The sequence below is a fragment of the Neodiprion pinetum genome, chromosome 7, assembly GCF_021155775.2.
Source record: "Neodiprion pinetum isolate iyNeoPine1 chromosome 7, iyNeoPine1.2, whole genome shotgun sequence".
In the NCBI taxonomy this organism is placed as follows: domain Eukaryota; kingdom Metazoa; phylum Arthropoda; class Insecta; order Hymenoptera; family Diprionidae; genus Neodiprion; species Neodiprion pinetum.
Genome location: NC_060238.1, coordinates 6581703 through 6606084, shown reverse-complemented (window position 1 = coordinate 6606084; position 24382 = coordinate 6581703). Strand labels below are relative to the sequence as shown.

At 37.5% G+C, this 24382-nt stretch overlaps 1 protein-coding gene across 8 annotated transcripts in view; it reads left to right on the top strand.

The window, feature by feature from the left end:
* The window catches only part of shaker (potassium voltage-gated channel protein Shaker), a 261818-nt gene that overhangs the window by 116156 nt on the left and 121280 nt on the right, over nt 1–24382 (top strand). Inside the window, exons 1-2 of one of the 8 annotated variants that reach the window (XM_046635192.2) lie at nt 5482–5725; nt 6752–6876. The exons of 2 other annotated variants lie outside the window; for them this stretch is intronic. In XM_046635192.2, coding sequence (XP_046491148.1) covers nt 5663–5725; nt 6752–6876 — 188 coding nt within the window. In that variant the 5' untranslated portion in view covers nt 5482–5662. Of the gene's footprint in view, nt 1–5481; nt 5726–6751; nt 6877–24382 lie in introns of those variants that run through there. 5 more of the 8 variants (XR_006884271.2, XM_046635183.2, XM_046635185.2 and 2 more) reach the window with 5 other exon arrangements.

Here is a 24382-nt window from a genome sequence, read left to right as displayed (position 1 = left end):
GTTTGTTTTTTTTTTTTTGGTATCTGCTTTATACTTTATCCGTTTTATCAACATGTAATGTAGTATACAATTCAATGAACGTATGCATTATATATTATTCATTATATGTATTTGAAAATTCTCTATTTTCTTGGTAATTCAAGATACCTTACGTATATTGAGCAGGTGGTGATAAAATGGAATAGTTTTTTCAGGCGTGACTGAGCAGAAAAAAAAAAAAAACATTAATAACAACGGTCATAAATATGAAAGTGACGTAAACACATTGTCGGTATCTTACTTTATTCAAGATGATAAATTGTCTTCCGACAGCATCCCTCATCGTAAAGGTTGAAGTGATCTATAGCATTGAGGGAGGTTATCGTTCACGCAAATGTAGGTGTATATATACTGCTATGTAGTACAGGTACCTACAATATATGTATAATAGATAGATAAGCGAATCACCCTCGTTTACATGCTATTCGTGACTCTATTCGCGACATCTATAGGTATGCTGATTCTCTTACAATTATTTATTAGAAAAAAAATAAGAAAAAGAAACTAGAAGATCGAAGAACAACTCGAATCTTATCGTACCTTCAGTGCACTGTAACCTCGTTGAAGAAAATGATATTTTCTCGGAAATCTTAATGCTTTGAAGCGATATGCGTTACAATAAATATGTATCGAAGACACGCTGTCTGTAATCGATTTACCATCTATAAACTAAGAGTCACAGCAATTAACAGTCCTTATTCCAATGAATGGTATTCGAATACGGTCGCAAACACTATACAAGCCATCATTAGCGCCAATAACACCATAATTATGATGCATAGTAACGAAAACAAATTAAAAAAAAAAAAAAAATTGGTACAGCAAACAACGCGTGATGTGCCAGTTAACGTGAATAATTAAGATTAAAAACAGTTGAGCTACGTGCTAGTCGGGTCATAACAGCAGAGGAATCCAAGAATCGATCGACGTCGCGGCACAAGCACTGTTAATATTTCGCGAGAGTTGGAAACCGGTTTTCGAAACGTTGGAGTGAGTGGATCACGATGGAATAATGCAGAGTCGGTTTTATGTGTGAATGTGTGTGCGTGCGAAAGGCAAATAAGAAATTGAACATCTTTTGTCAATTCATTATTTGAGTCCCATTCATCGATTACGTGAGTTATTCTTACCTTTGCCGAAGAGGTTCACCGGTTTTGTTCGACATGATTTGTGGTGCACCGATATTGCTCAGGAGTAATACTTAAATTCTGAGGGGTGCTTATTTTCATAATTTCTCACACCTCACTTGCGGTTCGGTGAGTATTTTGGATAATACGAATTAGGCCGTAGTCGGAGAAATGATTTTCATCCGACAACGTTTCAAAATAATGTTTGTCTACTTCGGGGCAAGAACTTTTTATGAGTATAGGCACAGGTGTATACTCAATGTCAAATGCTCGGTGACCTAGTTTTTTTATAACTACACAACTGCCTTATACGAGTCTAGTTTTCACGTTCTGTAGACTGATAGTTCGTTAAGTAATTGTAGCTTTCGGAAAAATAAAACAGGTCAGATGACACGAAGTCACGCTTTGTAATTGTTTCGAAAACGCAAATGTAGTACAGGTTTCTGTGATCTGATCGATGATCGATGTTAAATTGCTAAAGAATATGATAAAACTTTATCATTTTTCGGACCATTCTGAAGTATTTAGATCTCTGAGCCATTTTCGGGATGCTTAACATCAATGTCCTATGCTTTAAAGAAAACATCGAAACATATTGAAATCGAATTCAAACACGAAAGCCGGTCAGAAAAGTACAAGAATGATCATCTTTGCTCTTCGAACTCCTTGTTGACCAAAAATACGCGTAATTAATTTTGTATAAAGAACATTTATTACTTGACTAAATATGCCCAGCCACGAATTCAAACAACTGCTCAAATATCCAAATAAAATCCACTCATCTCTTGGATTTCATTTTCTCCGTGTCGCACGCCAATGTGAATCACATTCCGAAGCATAATTTGTCATTATCATGGACTTCGCAATTATGGTAGTCGCAATGAAAATAAACGTTTCAAGACACCGATTGTTTCGTAAAGTGTTAAGTAGGAGCATTTTCGTATCGAAGACGTGAGAATTGCATACTTGGGTACTAAGAGTAACAATTTATCTCCATGATCTCGCTAGGTGAATAGAGAATCTTAGTTGGCGTCCGGATCAGCGGCAGAATCTTGAGGTAACGAGTCCAGTCAGCAGGTTTCCTTCTTATCGCTAGAATTAATCGTATCAGTAGCTGCCATCAGAGTAATTAAGAGGCTGGATCGGTGCGGCAAGGGGTTGCTGTGAGAGGTAGAGAGTCACTATCGATTTCACATGGTCTCCCTGGGCGTCTTCTTACACCGCCAAAGCCTTCTAGAAAGGAAAGGAGAATAAGTTACAGCTAGGCGATGTGATTGCGAACAAGAGAATATTGTAAGGTATATCAAGATTTTTTTAAAAGAGTTACCGTCAAACACTTCGAAACAATTTGGTAACCGTGAATAATCATTCAAGGATACATTTGCAGTATTATTTACATAAATATTCACACCGTACCTACTCATGCTATGATCAGCACCACCAGCTGTCACTGTCGATTAATACGGTACAGAGAATCAGTACTACACAATGATCAAGGTGTGTCTCGAACACTTGTAAAAGCGTGAATGCGTCACAATACTTCCAAAACATCTGCAAATTGAGTGGTTGACGAGTTTTCTGCTGAATAGTGTTCCAACTTTGACCACACTGGATTCCTCTATGTTAAATGACCTGGTAGAGGATTTGGAATATCAATTTTGTACAATCGTTAGTATTAGCTGGAGGCAAAAACATGGTCGGTTTTATTGGGAGGTAAAGACGCCATTGGAAGTGTGCGTGACTTCTGGTGTGTTGTACGAGGTAAAGAGAAAATATGAATTTCTGTTTTAATCTCTGGTAGTGGTGAATTTTTCATGATGAATGGATCTTGTGGTGGTGTTGTTTCTTTGTTTGCCTTTAGTACGACGTGTTTATTATTTGTTATTTGTGTACATCTGCGATGTTAGCGACGTAACAGGTTCAGTCCGGACCAGCTGATATCGATCATGAATTACATTTGCATGCAACTTAGTAACTAAAGCTTATTTTCGAAGGTGAAACTTTTGTCTGTATTCGTCATTAGTTGTGCTTGTACTACATAATACCTTTTGACATCGAATACACTGAGAGAAAAATATCATGTAACGTTTGTAGTACCGCAATCTGGATTTATGGTTAAACTTACCAAAAATATAATAGTTTTGACCATATTTGCAGTCACGATGACATTTTTCACGGCTAATCTTGACTTTCAGTGAAGATAGAGGACAGATTTTTACCATACTCATTTCTTCCAATGTAATTGGGAAAATTATTGAGAAAATTGAGTGAGACCATTTTCCAGACCTGCGGCATATGCAAAATATAATTGATGTCTCAAGTATACCGTACAACTACATTAAATAAGCTGTGGCATTATATACATACGCGCGTGTTTCGGGTAACACGACAGTTATTTTGTATAGCTCCTCTCAAAAACGCGATCTGGTTACGACGCAACTTTGCAGACACGTTAGCAACGGAAACATAAAAAATTATCGCAATGCCTAAAAATCAGCGATGGTTGAATCAATATTTTACCAGTGCACCTTATTTGTTAGGTACTTGGGTTGGTGTCTGAGGGCCAATTAATTAAATGAACAAAGAAGGATGTCTCATTTATAGTCACTCTTTCACAAAAGCTCAATTATTCTGTTGAATTAATGAAGTATATTCATAGTATGTAGTCTTTATTTATGAATAAAATGAGCCAGACTAACGCATTGAACATTTCAATCAGAAAAATCATGTGCACCTGTCACTTGACTAATATCAAAATGTAACCCTTCACAGAGTGATGCTGATTGGGATTAATTGGTCTGGATTTGTCATAGTATTTTTTCAAAGTAGAAAAACACTCTCGTTTACTATGTTTGACCTAAAAAACGCGAGTCGCATTTTTGTGACTCTGAGAACGTGAATTTTAAGCTCGTTAAGCTCATTGTCGCGCGGATGATATTCTGTCGGCAAACTATCCAGACACTATTTATCGGCATACGCTATCACCTTGAATGGAAATTAATATCACCAACCGCTTTCATTTATCACCGTTATCTACTGATTCATCGTTGTTCGTCGACACCAATAATCTAACTTGGCAACTTTATTGCCTTGGCACAAAGTTGAAATAGCTGGAGTTGGTTACAATCAGTGTATAACTGGAGGGCGAGGATGAAAAGAGGACTCGGGATAGAAACTATACGTTCATGCTTTTCACCGATATCACGTTAAGCGAGTAACAAGGTGGCTGCTTGAGAACAAATTGAACTAAACTTTCGAGCTAACTTAATCCAATTTGACATGCTCTCTCTCTCATCTCTACTCGACATTTGACGTCGAAAATCCAAAACGAATTTTGCAATCCTGCGTCAAAATTTCACCAGTATCGACATCAAAACATTTTAGTTCATAGACTAGTTCAATTGAATTATCCGTAACACATATCGATCCAAAGATTGCACTGCAACAAGTTATGGTGACTGCTCAGCTTCTCACGATACGTCAGTCAGAGGGACGAAAAATAAAAATTCCCTTCGTTCCGAACATGCCATCGCAGATTTCACACTATCAATATCGAGCACGGCGTGTCTGATTGAAGTTGCATAATTATACACTCCTACACGAGGTGAGCAACTCCAACCTCAAGACCTAGTCCAACTCAACCTACCACAATCTAGCCAATGCCAACCCCTTCTTAAGCAATGCTTGTCGTCCCTTGTTGCACAGTCGTGGGGTTTAGGAAACCTTTGAAGTATTCCTGTGTGATAAACATACGCAGTGTTTCACCTCGCAGGGCTGTTTTCGCCGTTTCATGTTTCCCTGCCCTTCTAAATTTGATTTACTTTGCGCTCAGAACCGGCAGTGGTTTGCATGTTAGTTTTGCTAACGACACGCCGCGTAAAATCCATGACTTACAAAAATGTCTGAAAACTCTTCGCGTTCAGTTCAAGAAGCTTCACCCTTGCTTTGTTTGAAAATGCGTAAGTTTCGAAAGAATTCCAAGTAATTTCAAAGTTCGACAAGAAGAAGAAGAAGGAAAAAACGGAGATTTGGGATGAATAGTTCGGTACCAAGTGACTGATAACGTGCTCATCTGCCGTTTAAACATTGCACTTCACTCGCTTCTTCAAATTTGTCAACGGGGATACAAAGTGACGGATATTTCACGATCCAGGTGATTGGGTAAACAGTGACGGTAGAAATTTTGTCGGCTGCTAATCGGTACGGCACTGGATATACACGTTAAACGACGTTACATTATAGGTACATACGTGTGTGACGACATGTGTTCAGGCAAAGACTGATCAGTGGTTCGTGGGCTTGGCTGGGGGACGGTAGCTCATTTTGGGTTCAGTGTGTTGTGGACATTGGATTATACACCGTACGTCCGCATTAGAGGAGGAGTTCGGATGTGATAATCGAAAATGACCGGATGATATGGGTGTTGAGGGAGGTTCCTTTTTGGATTTTGTGCTTTTTCTCATATGTGCTAATGTAGCTTTGAAGCTTTTCGGCGTATGCGACGTTTGCATACCGTACACGATTCTCCTTACCGTTCTCATCATTGGCTGCATTCTCATGTGAGTGTTGACACGAAACTATAACACATTGTTATCATTTGTTGTCGACTGTGCAATTTATTCTTCTTCAAAGTATATATACTTGTCAAGGATCATTTCGACGATTTGTACTATTTGAATCAATATTCTTTCATTGTGGTGCACACTGGTCCTGGAAATGTCCTTGAACTTATCTTGTGTTCTGAAAATATTCTGTTTTTAATGTTCTTGAATAATCTGAAAATGTCCTGGAAATGTCCTTAAAGTTGTTACAGATTTTTTACCGGACGCCGTGTTCATGCTCAAGCATCTGTCTCTATAATTTTTTTCCAATAATTTTACATACGAATCGTTTCAGTGATCCTAAACTTGTTATATGTATATTCTCATGTACGTACAACCAATCCTCGGGGCCGTCTTCTCCATTGATTCCCTTTGTTCATGACGATACCTCGTTTAGTCGTGTATACCCACAGTGCCTTGTACCGTCGCGCTAGAGAAAATTTTTCAACTGGTAACGTATCCCCGTTTACCGTGTAGAAACTTTCAAGCTCTGTTGTCGGGAAGTTTCTGTGCAGAGTGAAGCTCTCGATAAAAGTCATCCAACGGAGGAACTTGTGGAAAGTTTGATAACAAATTGTACCTAATACTGTCATGCGAAACAGTTTCTGTAGTAGAGAATATGTATACACATGTACGTAGATCGGTATATGTGACTTGGGAGAAAATTGTGCTAAATATCATTGGCCTTCAGCCGTGACTGGACGATCTACCATCGGAGAGACTTGACCGCCAGTTCAGCCCGAGTGCAGAACGGCTGGTAATTTCCAGGACTAGTTCGCATGTCCCTAGATCTCGGGGCTTGGGTTGAACAGCGTAGCCATGGGAGCTGCTGAGCTAAGCGCGGCTAATTCCAGTGTCAAATGTCAAGACGATGGTGAATTACCGTTACGGTGTGAGTAATGGCGGCCCGAGGGGTAGTTGACGTACAAACAGCAGCAGCCAGTGGTTGTCGAAATTGACATGATGCATAAACTTGCTTGGCAGCTCCCGTTGGCGAAGCTTCAACGGTCACTCATCGAGATGCTGGATTGGATCATCGGGTTGTTCTTTATCTGGATGCTGTTCCCGGGGCACGGAGCCGGGAAACCGTTTCAACGACGAAAGAAACGGTGATACAGTAGTTAAAACGTCTCAAAGAAGTCTCACAATTAGCTCCACCTTCTTATAGATACTCTGCTACTTCATTGTTAGTCACCTTTACCTCTTGCCTTGAGTAGCTGTGTCGACGAGCTTACTCCCTTTCATTCACACCACGAACGTTATTCTGTAGCGTACAGCTTAACTCACCCATCAAGGCCTCCGCAACCACGAGCCCTTGATCTTTCGAACAGGCTGTCGAGTGGTACCTCATGATTGTACTCGACTGAACTTGACGCCGAAACACTGACGACGAGAGCGAACAAGTTTCTGGAGCGCTGATTGAGATTACTTCAAGGTATCGATTCAAGGAAGGATACGAAATGTTTTGCAAACAATCGAACAATCCCCTTTTTAAACCATTCTTTTTTGCACCCTGACGTGCATCGCGAGCGAATACATATTTGAAAATATTAAGACATCAACTCGGAATCTGCTTTGTGATTCTTTCACAAGTTATAATTTGGTCTTTGATAATTGTTACAACTCAGCGTGACCTTGTAGATAAGTCGGTTCGCGATTTTGTGCTGGAATGAATGTTGTTCGATATTATACTCAATTTTTCGACATAGGTTTATTAAGCTTCTGAGAAAGAAACGACCTTGAACAAGTATAACGTCGGATCATTTTTGGTAGCTCTGTAGCTTTTGAAGATAATCGAAACTTTTTAAATGCACGGAGATACGTGATACGGATTTAAATAGATATATATCGGAGTTTTTGAAAATCTTACGACGAAGCACTGGGTCAGAAATGTTAGTCAAGAACTGAAATGCATCGATTAATATTCAGGGTCTTCTAAATATACATAGTGATTCCATAGAACTTCTCTTTCGTCCGTTTCCACGTGGCCACGGAACGTATTACAAGTTGTTATTTTATAATACCCAACTAATCTTGTGCCGAGTAATATTCACACCATTGATCGGACGGCAAAAATTCAGCTTCTAATACGCAGTCGACACTTCGTGTAGAAAGGTAGTTATATAAACTGGTCGGGTCTATAATCATCCCTCTTTATATAATGTAAAACGAGCAAAGAGGGTGAAATTTTTCCCCGCCGTTGAAGTGTAAAATACGAATATTTTAGGTATTCGAAATAATATAAGAAAACGACGGTTCGACGACTCATCGATAGTACTTATCACTTTTCACTTCAACGGTTGAATCCCGTTCAGCCAGTGAAAAGACTGCAGTGAAAATTCTTCGAGAAGAAGGAAAAGTAAAATAGATGACAAAACAGAGCTGAGGAGAGACGAGTAAAAGCTTGCGCACTCCGGGTGGAGGAAGAGCATGCCCTTTAAAACGTGCTTAACCCATCTTCGCTCTCGTGCTATCGGTACACGTATAACTTTCTTCAGCGCCAACACATCTTACCCTCTAGAGTCGACAAGCTCAAGCTCTTAAGCATCCCTCCATCCTTCAGCCACCGTTCCCAAGTTGGTAACACAGCTGCCTGATTGTTAAAGCTCTCTGCCCATGCCGTTGCAGCAAAGCTTTCCCTAACAAAAAGCTTCGACGACTCGGCAGATTGTTCGTCAACCCTCCGCCGGATGGCGCCACGGTGCAGTAAAGCCGAATTACTAAGAAATCCGCTCGCTGACGCATTCTGGCTGCAGGACCGATTCGGGCGGACGGTTGTAACCGTGGGCGAAGGGGTGGAAAGCACGCCGGCTTGCCTAGATACCAATGGGACGGGGGGCTGGGGGGTGGAAGAGCGGAAGAGTGGGGAGGCGGGAAATCGATGCTAACCTACTGTGCGGGGGTAGAAAACGCCATAGATTATCCCGCATACGGTCTGCGTCGGTCGCTATATCTTTGGAACCAATTCGATTGGTATAGTCGACGACTGGCTGTGACTAAGATTTTGAGGAAAGATCAATTTTTCCAGGAGCAAAATATTTCTCTACCGCACATCCGGCCAAGGAATTATAATTTTCTCTTATAAGGTAAGTGTACCAGTTATTGAGCCTGTCCCAATTATTGACCCTTTTTGGTTGTATCTGTTCGATGCTTACTTCTAAAATTATCAAAAAATAAATTTCTACTGTATAACTCTCTAGCAATTGGTTTTAGTTATCGAGGAATTCACAATTTGTGCCGTAAATTTATAATCTTGGAAAATAAAAGGGTCAATAATTGGGTCTCAGCGTGTCAATAACTGGTACACTTACCTAATACCTACCGATTTCTTTGAACTGCATCTTTCTGCTGCCACAGGATTCTTTTTTCGCATTGTTGATCAAAGATATTCATTTTTTGAGGTGCGGTACTTTACGTAAATTGTACCATCAGTTTGGTAATTTTTATTCAAGCACGAGTTCAACGAATTTCTGAATACCTTGGGCTGCGATGCTCTTTGGTTGGGTTGAGATATCAAACGCAGAGAAACAAAGAAGAGAAGCTTTCTGGTAGGGTACACAAAAATGTAGTTTCTGTATTCACAAGAATTCAGAAAACCCTTAGCTGTATCAGCAGTAATATTGCACGTACTGCAAATCCTGTTTCGCATTAAGCAACTGGCAAGGAACATCGCGAGCAGTGGGAAAAGTTCTTTCTATCCAAGCAAAGAATTCTAGTTTACCTTGCACTGAATAATTTTTTCCTCCTTTTTCCGACTGAGATAGCCACAGATGGTGGTTTCCTGAATGGGTCAGTCGGTACCTTAACCTTTAAGGTTGCAGAACATAGTTCAATTTTTTTTCCAAATCCTCGAATTAATCCCAATTGGTCTTGCTGGAATTTCTATTGATTTATTGTTTTAAAAAACAGAGTGAATTTTATTTTTAGTTTATCGACTCGTTCGTCTACACGCATCATATCCTTTACAAGAATATGTAAAACACGACAAATTGCGCATGATTTGTCGTTCTTTTTTCCTCCCACATTCTCTTGAATCACAGCTGCCAACGCTCACCGTTTCTCTCACAATCAGCACTCTTCATTCTAGACCATCCATTTCTTCCATATCTTTCTCATATAACAATATCTTGATCAAAAATTATTGGACAGATCAACTGTCCGAAAATTTCAAAACGAATTTTGCTGTCAGACGAGGATAGTTAGGATACTACAGTGATATTTGCAATGCTTTTTTCTTCCATCTTTGAAAAATATTACAGAAATATTTCAGCTGAAACTACAAATTTTCGGTAACGTAGACGCGGCTTCACAATATTGTTCCAGGGAAAATTTCTTGTGATACGAGAAGTGTATTTAATCCTTAGCGTTCGAGCATCGATCTACTTTTTTTGCTATCCCTGATCACAGACTAATTCACGGAATAAAGGGTAGCGTAGGGAGAAGATGAGAAGGAAGCTTTCGTAGTTGACCTAATTCCCCCAATTTCGTTTGGCTGGTCGTTACTGCATGTTATTTTTTATTTTTTTTTTCGTTTTTCACCACTCGACTCATTTCAAATATTCATATATCGGATGACCGAGTGAAACGTATTTTGATTCTATCAAGGGAATTCCCATATAATTCTGGCGTTTTCTTGTTATTGAAATGAAATCTTGAAGTTTATCGACTCGTTAAAATTTACTAGAACACTGAGTTACTCATCCAGTAAGCTACGCGGATATGGGTTGAAAAATTCTTGGTATAAAAATTGTAACATAATCTGACCAAGATCTTTCATTAGTTTATTGGATAAGAAATGTGGCAGGTAAAGTATAGATTCGCTGGAGGTTGTCTAACAAGATTAACGATTGGTTAACCTCTTGCCTAGGCTTGGCTAGGTTAGCAAGGTTAGACAAGGCAAGGTGAGGCGAGAAAAGTAAGTACAGGCCAGACTAGGCCGAGCCACAAATACCGCCTCATCCCTGCAGATTATCAATTTTTTCCTAGCTCACGCCAGGTAAAAGTTTCGACGTAAAAATTTGACAGTTTTATAGTCGTCGCTAGCTATGTAAAATATTTGGAAACACTGAAAGGGAATCCAGTTGAAAAAGATCTCAATTTTCAATATCAAACACTAGCACGTTGTGCAATAAAATATGTGTTTCCTCAAAGGGATGAAATTAAAGGGAGAGCTATTCTTTTTCATTGCTCGGTGCATTGCATTGTAGTTCGGTAAAATACTTCTTCAACTCAATTTCAGAAGTACTTTTCTGTCCAGCACATTACCACAATACGTCTAGTTTCTTCTTTCAGTTATCTTCTCTTGTTGTTACATATCTATTGATTATTTACTTTAAGAAAAATTCACCCTTATTCAAAAGTCTCTCAAAGAAGCGCTGAATTTGAATATTAATTCAGTGTCCACATGAATAATTGCGCCAGAAAAAGTAACGGGAACTAAGAATAATACATTTTAAGCGTTCTTGGGAATTTTTTGGTAGTTAGGCTTTGATGATGAATCAATTTATTTCAAATCAAATTGTGATCAAACATTGGCTCCGTATTGGTCTATATTGAAATGGAATAGACTAATTTTTATCGAATAATTAGATACTTGTAATATCAATATGTGTACTTTTGCCTGGATGCAATAGGAAATTAAAGACACCGAAATTATTTCTTAATATTTATCTGAGAAATCGGGTACGAGCAATAATTGTTTTCTAGATTTGAATTATTGAAAATTTACCGATTTGCAGATACAATAAGTATATCACTGGATAAAAATCAGCGCATGTACTTTGATAATCATTAAAAAAAACTAGTGAAAAGTCACTAAATAGTCGGTGTATATGCTTTGATTGTTTTCAGTGGTATAAATACTTATAAGTTGGAATCAGTTAATTTCTACTGCTACATATTTGAAAAGTGCCGAATGCCGCGAAGAAAATCTTAATTTCAAAATTTGAACGAAGTACTAAAACTGTTGCATTTTATACCCATTATTTTTGCACAAGACTCGAAATGGTAAACGATCTTCTTTCAGGTGTTTAGGCAACTGGTGCAATTTTTTCATTTAACCAAGATGTGGAATAAATATTCATGACTTTTCCGTTTATTTGAAAACTGTATAAATTTTGAGAAATTTATTTAAACTTCAAACGAATGTGTATTTTTGTTTTTCAATAAGTTGGTTGATTTTAGTACAATGATAATTCAAAAAAAATATCATCTCCAATAAATCTTGACTTTAAAAATAATCGTTATTCCAATGAAGACAGTTTCATAGTATCCGGTCATTCGGCGATGTATAATAAATCTGAGATTTAGTAAATAATTTCACCACTCAAAAATACGTGCTAAGGAACAAAAAAAAAAAAAAAATATGAAATGAAACGAAACAATGATTAAGTCCAACCGGATACAAGACGTTTATCGTAAAATTAATCGAGCCGCAACTATTTCGACAAGCTCGTAAATTCGAGCAATTGAAGAAACGTAGATATCTGACCGGGTGGGTTTGGTTTATTACAGAGCGAGAAAAGATCGATTCCAAAGAAAAACTGAACGAAAGTTGAAGCTTCGATTTCACGTACAAATTATTCAATACAAGCCGCACTGTACATGTCTGATTTACGATTTTCCAGCAGGTTGAAAAAATAATCAGAATGTCTTTGGCATGGATTGTTATGAAGATTGACCACGAATAATAAACGGGGGAAATTGCTCTCGCGGATTCACCTGAAAATAGTCAGCGGAGGCGGGATATGTCATGTCTGCACCTTCGTTTATTTCGATTCGGATAACTTCGGCGTGTTCCGGCAAATTTCGGGCGGCTCGGCTAACTTCGTTCTCCCCCCCTCCCCGTTACCCCCACCATTCCTCGATCACAATGCGGATGCGTGGTGGACGCGTTGCGTCTCAGCGCCTTACTGTCTGCCTCTCGTCTCTCCATCTCTTCGTCGCTCGTCTGTTGTCTGCCATCTTCGCCGGCACACCGTCTGCAACCTTATCCGTCACCCGCAGACTCGTTCACTCCAACGTAGTAGCACGGAGAAAGAGACTGTACCTTAAATTGAATGCCGTCGCCTTGCAGTACGCTTAATTAAAACGGCGATTAATCAAGTCGTAAATAATGCAAAGTATACGTTTCACCGGACTCGAGGGTAGCTGTTATAGTAAAAAGCGTTACTTGTACACTCGGCAGGTTCTTGAAACATCGGATCGTTAGTAGATCTCGAAAGATTTCACCGCAGAGTGGAAATACCTGTAAAACGAGTTCCTCGAGCACGGTTATTAGTGTTGACTTTTGTAGACGAATTAATCGAACTTCTTGTTTCGTACGATTTTTAATCTTGTGGTATCCAAGGTTGATGATGAAAGATAGACATTGGTTTTTCCGATTCAGCCCTTTGGTGGGGGCCTTCCCCGAAGAACTATAACATTTATTTAACATAACTTGAGGTATACGTAATCCATTTGACAAAAACCAAAAACAAAACGAGGAACCACTTTTGCCATCCGGCACAACAATTATCAAGAACCGATAAGCGTTGAAAATAAAATAAACAATTAAAAACCAATGGTATAGTTACTAATTTTGTATAAAAAGACCAGTTAACGTCAATCGTTGAACCTACTCATGCATTTTATATGTAAACAAAACCGACATCTCTTACTCTGTGTAAGCTAGGTCGTCGTCTGCAATTATGTATAACGTAATTAATGACCAATAACGTTAAGTTATGTTCAATAAATGTTATAGTTCTGAAGAGGCTCCCACGAAAGGGTTGAAACATGAACATCTATGCATGTTTTTTATCATTGACCTTGGGAATCAAAAAAATATCTCCCAGCGTCAACTTTTGTTCAACTATGAACAGGGGGTATTTATAATCGATCAATAATGATCGTTAATTCTGCCAAGGTCACAGCGTTTGTTTGGGGTATAGAATTTTCCCGTTATTTATATTAATACTCGATACACTGTAATCAAAGATTGTGTACTATATATTTCTTCGATTTTCAATTAGCTGCCGCAGATATCGAAGACACTTGTAGAGTTTGATCACTGATACAAGTATCAATTTTTGGTCAGACAATCTCTTTAAACACAGTAGAAGTTTTAATTAAATACTTTCCTCACCGCGGTGCTCCTGTGAATGTTTAAATAAATATTTCCTTTCGTTTAAAAGTTATTTGATACGTTGCTTCTGCGATAGATGAGTCATTTTCAAAGCCTAGAATGAAAAAAAGATCCGCTCAACGGTTTTGCTTCAACAATAACAAAATTTTGTTCTGAAATAATTGTAAAAAATTTATTCTTTCTATGGGTACAAATATAATAATTACATACAAAAACTAATCAAGATTGATGTATACTTTTAAGAACAAGTAAATATTTTTAATCAATTCAGTAAATAATCAAAGAATATTTTTTTATAAAGATAAATATATAATGTCATTCCACGCAAGAAGCATTGTAATCGCATAAAGCGTGTAACAATTTTTAAGAGAATTGCGAATAGACCAAAAATATCCATTGATAACTCACTGGATTAATCGAATACATTTGATTGTTATTTCAAGTGCACATCAGTATTTATTAATTTTGAAAAGTGATCGTTCTGTTTGTACTCACATAAAAAATATGTTTCTTACAATTTTTTTTTTTCTATCATCACAAAAGAAGAATCGAGCGAACTACCGCAGGAGCAACATATCAAATAATTTTGAAATGATACGAAAAATTTGTGTAAATTTACCTAGGAGCATCGTGTCACGTGATTACGATATTTCGAGGACGAAACAATTTAACGATTTACTTACCGAAAGACGTTTTTATTTATCGGATCGATTTTTTTCCTCCTCTAGGTTTTCAGTATCAATTACACCAGAGATAATTGGCATCTACAAGTTTCACCCCTTGGAATTCGAATGCCGATCCGCTTTAGAACACAAGCGCGTTTTAAAGGGAATATCTTCATACCGGCTCTCTGAACGTGAATTCAGACTTGCGCGATGTACGGATTGATGTACCATAAGGAAAATACCAGATTCGTATTGGGATTGTCACTTTGCAATGCGTCATCTGGTGGGCAAAAATCAAACTAATGCAACCAGGCTGACAGCTGACCGTTGACCGTGTTGTTTCGCGTGTGGATGATAGAACAGATATATTATTGATTACGTTTCATTAATTCAAGTGATACGATTAATTAGAAAACTCAAGAATTACGATTTGCTTCCATCAAAATTAAAAACTTAGATTATGGGGTGATAAAATGGCGCCGACAACCAGGCTCTGACGTCATGATGACATTTTCCAATATTTATGTAGCGGCTCCAGTCTGAAACTCTGGCTTCGCTGCAGCTCGCCTCACAATTTCTAGACCAATCTGCCCCTGATTGTCGGTTGATTCAGCCTGCTTCGTTGTCAAATTTGTACTTCGCACTCAAACAGTCCGAACCGTACATGATGGACCGGCAATTTCCCTAAGCAGGAATTTGTGCCGGAATCCTTGTCGTCAAATTCCAACCATCTTGACTCGGGTGACTTACCGGCACTCCAGAAATAGCCTGTTTAAATACTTTGAAGGGTATAACGGAACCCAGTGAGATCCCCAGGATGGGGCACCACAGCTTCTTGCGACGTCCCTGAACGCCTAAAAAGCTCGAGTTCATCACTTTTCTTGTGTTCCTACATAACGTGATGGGGATATCTGATACTGTGATATTTTGTTCCACATTCGCTGTGTTCACGAATCTTATCCACATTCGCGATTTTTGGAAAGCAATCGCGACTTGTCCGCGAGATTCTACTCCGTTTCTCTAGTTCCGTAAAGTATTAAGCAGGTTTTTTCCGTAAGAGTCGTGCCTGATATTCTACCCGGTAGTTCATGACTGAACCGTACGGTTCACAATATGATTGGTTCTTCAAACATAAGCACCCTTGAAACGAAGCATTTAATTTATGTTCTGTCATACTTTCCTCATCCCTTTTCTTTCCGTAACGTTCGATACACAACAATCGTGGTGACAAGTCGAATCAGTTAATCAAGTCACGTGAGCTGTGAAGAAATTTTCACACTCCAAGTAGAGTAGCGGGAAAAATGAGTCCCCTGTATAATCAAATGGGATTTTAAAAAACGTCGATTACGCTTGCAAACCATCTCTAGGCTGAAGACAAAAAAATTGCGTTGTTGAAATTGATGTAACATTATTTCTTGCTCAAGGGGCTCATTTCGCCCGCGTTTTTCTTACAAATATTTTTGTCTCCATCTCTAAACCTTTAATAGAAAAATCACGACGTTACATCAGTTCATGTTAATTGCCAAGAGACCTTTGAGTAGTAATAGTTTCGTAAATGATTGATAAAATGAATAAATAGAAGAAAAAAAGAACACTTGATCTTTGCGTGCAAATCAATAAGGAAGCCTTGTCAGTCTTCTTTGATGGAAAAAACGTATAAATTGCAAGTTCCGAGCTTTGTGTGCTAACAATAAATAAAATATTTCCTTCAACCTCAGCGATGGTTTCTTAATGATCTGTGTGTAAATTGTTCAGACAGAAAGGTATCAAATGGTATGGTGTCGTGGTTTACCTCGTACTTTTCGAAATCGAGATAAATACTTATGGAACCAATATATGGCATAAATGCGTTTCTTTCGATGTCACGTCAACTTTCAAGACACATCTCAATTGCATTCTCCAGCAATTTTTCCAGTTCGCTGTGATCTTGTTACATTAAGCATGTAAGTGGCGGCACGTAAGGAGTGCAAGTATGATCTGATAATGTGAACTTTTAGTGCTGCCTCCCCCTTCGTTCGGACCTATGATTATATACATTACTTGGAAGACTGTGTCACTCCGCTATACGTAACTATTATCAATCATAACTGTCCGTGTCGGTTCCCTCAAGAAACTAGACGTCTCAATCATACTTGCGAGTAGGAAACCAGAACATTATTGTTGGTGACAGCGGTGGGATGACATATTTTTAACGCGATCAATTACATTGATGAACAAAATTTTGTAACAAGGAAGGTGATTATTAATTTTTAAACATCTATCTACCCTCTTTATTAAACCATATTTGTTACGATTTGATCAGGTCTAGTTTTTGTGGTATAAATACTACCGGTAAAATTGAATGTTTATCGTTTGGACTTACTATTCTTGATTCAGGGTGTTTTGTCATTTATTGTAACTAGCTGACTGGTATTTATTATAAATAATACAATACCTTGAATCAAAAAATAATTATGGTTTTAGATGAAAGTAGATAAGTATTTCAAAATTAGTAAACACCTTCCTTGTTACAAAATTTTTTTGACCAGTGTACTGTAACATTATATATAACCTCACTATTGTTCATGAAAACTGTATTTTTGTAAATACAAAAAAAATCATACAGCACAACTATTCGTATCTAAAATATTCTAATATCAATTCTATTTCACGAAATCTTGTTCCTAACAAAACCAGTTAAAAGTTTTCATGTTACACACGAAAAGTAAATTTTTTCTGACTACTTTTATTTATGTTACTAAAGCAATCTTCACCACTGATGTTCTGAACTGCGTTTCCAATAATACTCGCGCTCATGTATTATTTTTTACTCATTGCGTCACCTCATGAAAAAACGGGAAAAATCTTACCAGTAGGATTCTCCGTTGTTAAATATCTTTAAAAAGGCACAAATTTTTTTACATAAAAATATCGAACATCCTTTTATTTATTACATGTTTTTTTTACGAGATTCCACCATTACATTTCTGATTCTGCTCCTTTAACTAGCCATAAAAATCCCCGTTATTCTTCGATCCAATAAAACGTGACGATTCAGAAAAGGCTACTTACCTGCTGAAAGGTAGTATTTAGGTCTTCTTGTATTTTCCTACTGGCTCGAAAACGGCAGAATTGAATTGAATGAAAGCCACAGTCTCACAATTAGTTTTGATTTCATTCAGCCCCCGGTTCGAAACAAATGATAGATGTGATTTCAGCCACTTAAATTAGGCACCTCCCACGGTTATTATGAAATATTCAGTAAATTCGCTTCGCCCCGGGTGGCCACTTTGGCCCTCATCTCCCCCACCTATACGCTTCCCGTGATACGCGCACCCTGTTTGCACCCCATCAGCACCTTCGGCCCGAACTTAATCTCCATCCTCGTTGAGGGTTCCACCGTATTTCTGGTCGAGGTGGATCGTTAAACGCTGCATCATGGATCCCAATTATTCGAAATCACTGAGCTCTCGTCAAGTGCAGTTTTCGTTGATTGATCGGCCTCAAAGTATTTGTCGCGTCTCATGCACTTGCCACTATTCCTTTTCCAGGCAAAATCGTTGATTTCTTGTGAACTACAGTGGAATTTTTGCCTCAAGTAATACAGCGTTAAAAATAATAGGTGTGCTAAAATCACGTCTGATTATTCTGGCACCGATTTTTATCACCGGTGCCAAAGGTTCTTACTTTCTCATATTCTCCAGATAGGTATATAGCGTCGTATGTTTAAATCCTCGCTTTGCAAACGGCCAGCAAAAGACAGGCACGACTGACTCTCAAAGTGTGTATACCTATATTGTGGTGTGCAGACTCACCGCAAACCTGCGGTGCTCGTGAAAAATGCTGTTTCATGCAATAAAACGGACCTCAACTTATTAACAGGTGTGTCTGTGACTATGAAAACGTAGTTTTTGTCGATTTCATTACGACTTCAGTTTTCAATAAAAAAATGTCAGTTCGCACAACCGATGTTGCCGTGAAATATTGTCACATTGAAAACGAGATGTCACCCAAGTTGTAAACGTTCCCGGAATTAGCACCACGATCAAATTTGAAGAAACCGAGAAACACGCGATCGTAAATTGTTTTTTTTTTCATCACTTTATTGTCAAAGCTAGGATGTCCGCTGTTTTTATAATTGGAACACTAAATTCTACACAGTTAATCAGAGAGTTAAGGGATTGAAAGTCGAATAAGATTGGCAGAAAACAGCGTTTCATAAAACCTGACTTTTGTATTCGATGCGATGACACATTGGAAAAGGATAAACTGCTGTAGTTCGATTTCGAGTAGAAATATCTTTGCCCCGAACATGGCGACCCTTGAATTCCGGCTTTTTCTATCAGGCAGCGTTGGGTACAGAGACAGAATGCAAAAGTGGCTCTGGGTTCAGAGAAAAGCCATTTCTGTTCAGCAGTGCGCTGCAAGTATGCCGACGAAATATATTGCTCTCGAGACATCTTGGAGCTCTCGAAAGATACATCCACTTCCCAAGCGTGGATGTATAATGCACTTGTGTCTTAAGCCTTTGAATCGCAAACTTAGGTTTAGTAACGGTTTCGCGCTTTTGTGTTGATATATCCCGTAAACTCATCTACAGTGAGCCTTGCAAATGGAAAATACACCTGTTGTTACCGTGTATCTACTACAGGATTCGAGATATTTCATGGGGTGGATAAATCTTTCGAGTTTCACTCTGCTGTAAAAAATGGTGGTGTTAAGATTGACAAAAATTACCTGGTGTCGACTATGCAGAAGAATTTTTTCGTGGAATTAGATCAGATACAGATAGTGTTATGTGTATATTAAATCTAAGAGATGAATAAGACATAAGACAGTGTTGGAGTGATATATAATACAGCTGATATATTCATCAATCAAGGTAGCATAACCTTGACATGAAATATAACTGTCGAATTTACGTCAGGTAGTATGGGATTGGCATGAATTCCAAATATTAAATTGACATCACGTAGTGTGAAATTGACATTGAACGTAATTTTTTAAATTGACATCAGGTGGTGTGAGGATGACATGAAGTATAAAAGTTGAATTCACATCAACTAGTGCTGGATGGACGTTACATGTAAGTGTTCAATTGACATTAAGTGTTATGAGATTGACATCAGATATAAATGTTTAATTGACATCAGGTAGTGCTGGATTGTCATTAAATGTAAGTGTTGAATTGGCGTCTGGTATTATGTGATTGACATCAAATGTGAATTTTGAATTGACATCAAGTAGTGCTGGGTTGACGCTACACGTGAGTGTTGAATTGACATCAAGTGTTACGAGATTGACATCAAATATAGATGTTGAATTGACATCAAGTAGTTTTGGATTATCATTAAATGTAAGTGTTGAATTAGCGTCAGGTATTATGGGATTGACATCAAGTATAAATGTTGAATTGACATCAAGTAGTGATGGGTTGGCATTACATGTAAGTATTAATTGACATTAGGCACTATGGGATTGACAAAAAATGTTGAATTGATATCGGGTAGTATCAGGATGCCATGACGTATAAATGCTAAATTGACATCATGTAGTGTTGTATCGACATGAAGTATAAATGTTGAATCGACATCAGGTAGTATGAGGATGACATGAGGTATAAATTTCGAATTGACATCAGGTAGTATTAAATTGCCACCCAATCGCAGTCTATAGAATGCTGTGCCGATCCTTTCTCACAGTGAGTGAAAAAATCTTTGTCGAACGATATGAATAATTCGGGGTTGGGGTGAAACGAGGTAGTTGAAGATAATGAAGTATGGTTAAAGAGGAATGTAAAATAAAAGAATTTGTACGGATTCGTTGGCTGCCTTGCGTCTCCTGCTCTGACCTTTCACCCTCGCCTCTTTGTCAGTCAGTTTCCCAGGACGGAGTTGGTGGGATTCCGAGTTGGCATAAAGGCGTAGGATTTCCCGGCCACACTAGCCGTCTACCGAGGCAAGGACAACTGGTTCAGGGCTACGTTAGTAATTGATTGAGTGACAGTTAGCTTCCCCCTTAACGCTCTTCGCCCTTCCAACGCTAGCTTCCACTTGAACAACCACCACGTGCCACGTACATGCCTACCATCGCTTTCTTCCTCCCCCCCCCCCCCCTCCCCTCACCCCGACCTCTTGGAGACCGAGCTTTGTTCCGCAGTGAAGTGAAAAAGCGGAGGAACGAACAAAAACAAGAGAAAATAAGCCAAAAAAAAAAAAAAAACCATTCGAGTGATGCTGCGGGTAACTACTCTTCTTTTGTAGAACGATAGACTGAAGCGTTTCCGTGGACCTTTTTCTATTCACAACACAGAGATCTATTTCAGCATCGCCTCGAGGCGATTCGGGATTGTTAAAGCGATGCAACAGTCAGCAGAGTTTGCTTCGTTTGTATAATCATTGTTGTTCTTTTTTTTTTTTTCGAACACTCGCGAGCAAAATGGGCTGAGACTTGAGCAGTGTGTAATTGAGTTTTGTGTTTAAATGGAACAATGGAATGTCCTTTACGTTCTGGAAGTGAGGTTAATAATTTTTTTGCTCTTTGCGAACGGTATCAAATGAAATGGCAAAATTTACTCACACCTCTAAACCAGAATTAAACCTTGATTTTTGATTCAAGGATTTTCTATTGATATCGAGGTTTGATGAGACAGTCGTTATCAGTACTTCTGTTTAAAGGTTCTCTTCATCTGCACAGCGTGGCGTGTGATTGCAAACGATCAAGTTAAATTCCACTCCCTGTTCAAGTTTGTACAACTTTTCACATTGCAATGCTGCCAATCGAACTCGTCAAAAATTAATCGAAAATTAGAAGATTGTTTTTGATTTTCAGAAGAAAAGAAATGTGATGTTATAAATTAAGAATACGACCATGGCTGATCCCATATGATAGGAAGAAACTTCAGAATCTCATTTTTTCCCACTAAACTGATAAATATGTCACGGCTTTTGAATGAATGTTTTTGAACAAGTTTTCAAAAATTCGAAATCTAACATGATTGATAAAATATTCTACAACATTACGTCTAATTACAGGAACCTTCTTTTTAGCTACAAGAGTTTAAATGTTACGTGAAGAATTCAAAACTCGAAATCAAGCATCAATTCAATCTAAAATTATATTTTTTGATTTTTACTTGAATGAACTGCCGATTTTTACATTTCTTTTTATAAATCCAAGCATTTAGGTGTTTTTGACGAAATCAAAACTCAGAGCAACCAGATCGCTTCTTACATATCTATCGACGGTAGTGAAAACTGGTGTTTAGAAGATATTGGCACAGATGTATCTGATCTATGAGTTAATTTTGACTGAGATGAAAAAATAGACAATTCGAAGTCTTGTTGATAATATATGATGACTTGTGATGCAAAGAAGTTTATTTATGTAAAAATTTTCACTGTAGCTAAACGAAACAAGGAAACAGACTAAATAAATATTTCTTCGAGCCTCAAAAAATATATTTCTCAAAAAATTAACGAGGAAATAATCATGGACACTGTAGAATAAAAACAAATGAAAACAACAAAAATATATAACAATCTGAAGAAATTTGATCAATGTTGATTTTTTCTGCGAATAAAAGGTTTTTGAGGCGGATTAAGTTAATCCTCGAAAAGCTTACAAGCTGGTATAAGCTTGAATTAAAATGTAAAGCGAACAAAGACAAGCCTCTGACGCTGTGGTAAAAAGTTTTTTAAAAATGCTATAAATTTTCGCATTCAATGAATAAAAAGTCTAACGAGGAATCTGTATGCGATAATTTATGAAAAAATCAGGAGCGAAACGAAGGAAATTTTCCCTCATATTTAATTGTCAACAACAATATCTTCAAGAATCTCGATACAAAATAAAAAGCTTACCAGTTTAATGTAAAATGACATTGAACAAAAGATAATTAACATTTGTCGAAAAAGTTTGCTTTTGCAACCAGAATTTCAAAAATTAAGGAAATAAATGATTCTTATCATCCGAATCATTAAAATCATAAGTTTTGAAGTACAACATACAAGATTGTCAACAAATTTAATCAGAAATATTACTTCCGATTTCTTATCAGCCGACTAACCTCCATCACAGGTTTAAAAATTATTTCAAATATCTGCAAAATCAAACTTTTTCCCCAAATAGTAATTATTCTCTGTCTAGTAATCACTTGACCTATAATACTCACCGTGCTAAACAAAACTATAAAATCGTTAATATTTCACCCAAGATCACAAAAGTAAATTTTGACAGGGTTTTATGTAATATTTTTCCATTGTTTTAATGGATGGTAAATAAAACAAATAATGAATTTCGCTCAGGAATTTTTTTTTTTTTTATTTCTTTCGTTCAACGGTGTTATAAATAATATTTAGGGATGATTTCGGTGCGCGGATAGTTTTAACAGCCCGATAAAGGAACGGAAATAGAGGAAGCAGTCCTCCAGGTACGTCTTCGAATTGCACGTATTACGGGTGTAATATTATTCAATGGTTCAGGGTTAAAATGGTGCACCGTTTACCAAGCACTCAGAGTGCTCGCATTACCGCGCGCAATTTAGTGCTGCTCTGTAGAGATTTCGAGAATAACGCGGTAAACCACGAAGAGGACTATTTCATAATATTCCCGAGGTTTTAATTACGCCACGAATGTCTCATCAAGGATGCGTCCTTTTCTGGGATAGCCTGAAATTCAACGGGGAAAAGTTTAGACTATATGGGCATAAGGGTGCTCCTTAATAGGTTTTTTTTTTTTTTTATATATTTTTTAATTTTTATGCTCCCAGAAACTTGAACGCTTTGAAATTCGTGACAAAACAATTCACTAAAAATTTGAGATCTCCGTATCAACTTTTAAGATAGTTCGCTTCGTCATCGAAGTATTTTATGGAAATAAAATGGGAAAAACTGTTTTTGCGTTTTTTAAACGTTACAAGTCGTTGACGAATATACCGACAATAATAGAGAATTGATAGTTTTGTAGAGAATTGAACGCTCTACAAAAAAGCTCCGATGTGTAAAATTTGTAAACGAAAGCGGTCATATGGTAATCAATGTTCAAAGTTCAACTTGTACAAAGTTATAATTCTTTCAAGTATAGATACGAAATGAACAATCGTGTTGTAAAATATATTGCACATTTTTTTTTAGGTTACAAAATTTAAGATAGATTCTTGTAATTGCATTACCATAAAACTTTATTGCACAATGCACGAAAATAAAAATTATTTTCTACTAGTATTGATCGATCTAACTTAAAAAAAAAAAAATGGAGAAATTTCAGTATCGATTCATATTCTGATTTGATCGCAATTCTCTAAAAGAAAAAAAAATATTCGCTTACGGCTTATGAAAATTTCTAAGAGCAAAAAAAGTTTTTCCCATATTATTTCGATTAGATACTTCGATCACAAAACGGACTATCTTAGAGTTGATATAGACAGTTAAAAATTTTCAGGGAATATTTTTTTTATCAATGTAAAAGCGTTTAAGCTCCTGGGAGTGTAAAAATTCAAAAAAAAAAAAAAAAAAACTAACGAAGACCGCCCTAATGCACATTTTTGCCTGGATGTTAATATCGCGTCGACATGTCAGCGTTAAAGTGATAGATAATTTATGGTAACATTATCGTGTTGGTCACATACTGATTAAATGTAATATGAAAAATTCATACATCTGTACAAGTCATTCGGATAACAAATTATTAGAACGATCCTCTCAGCCACTAACAAATTGACGTTGCTGTAAACTTGACGGCTGGTTGTGAAGGTTGAGTTATAAATAACTTCCAAGTTATAAGTCGCTGAAGATCTAGGTTCGGAAGATATTTTACCCAACCGTGAAATTGAGCTTTTTCCACGAA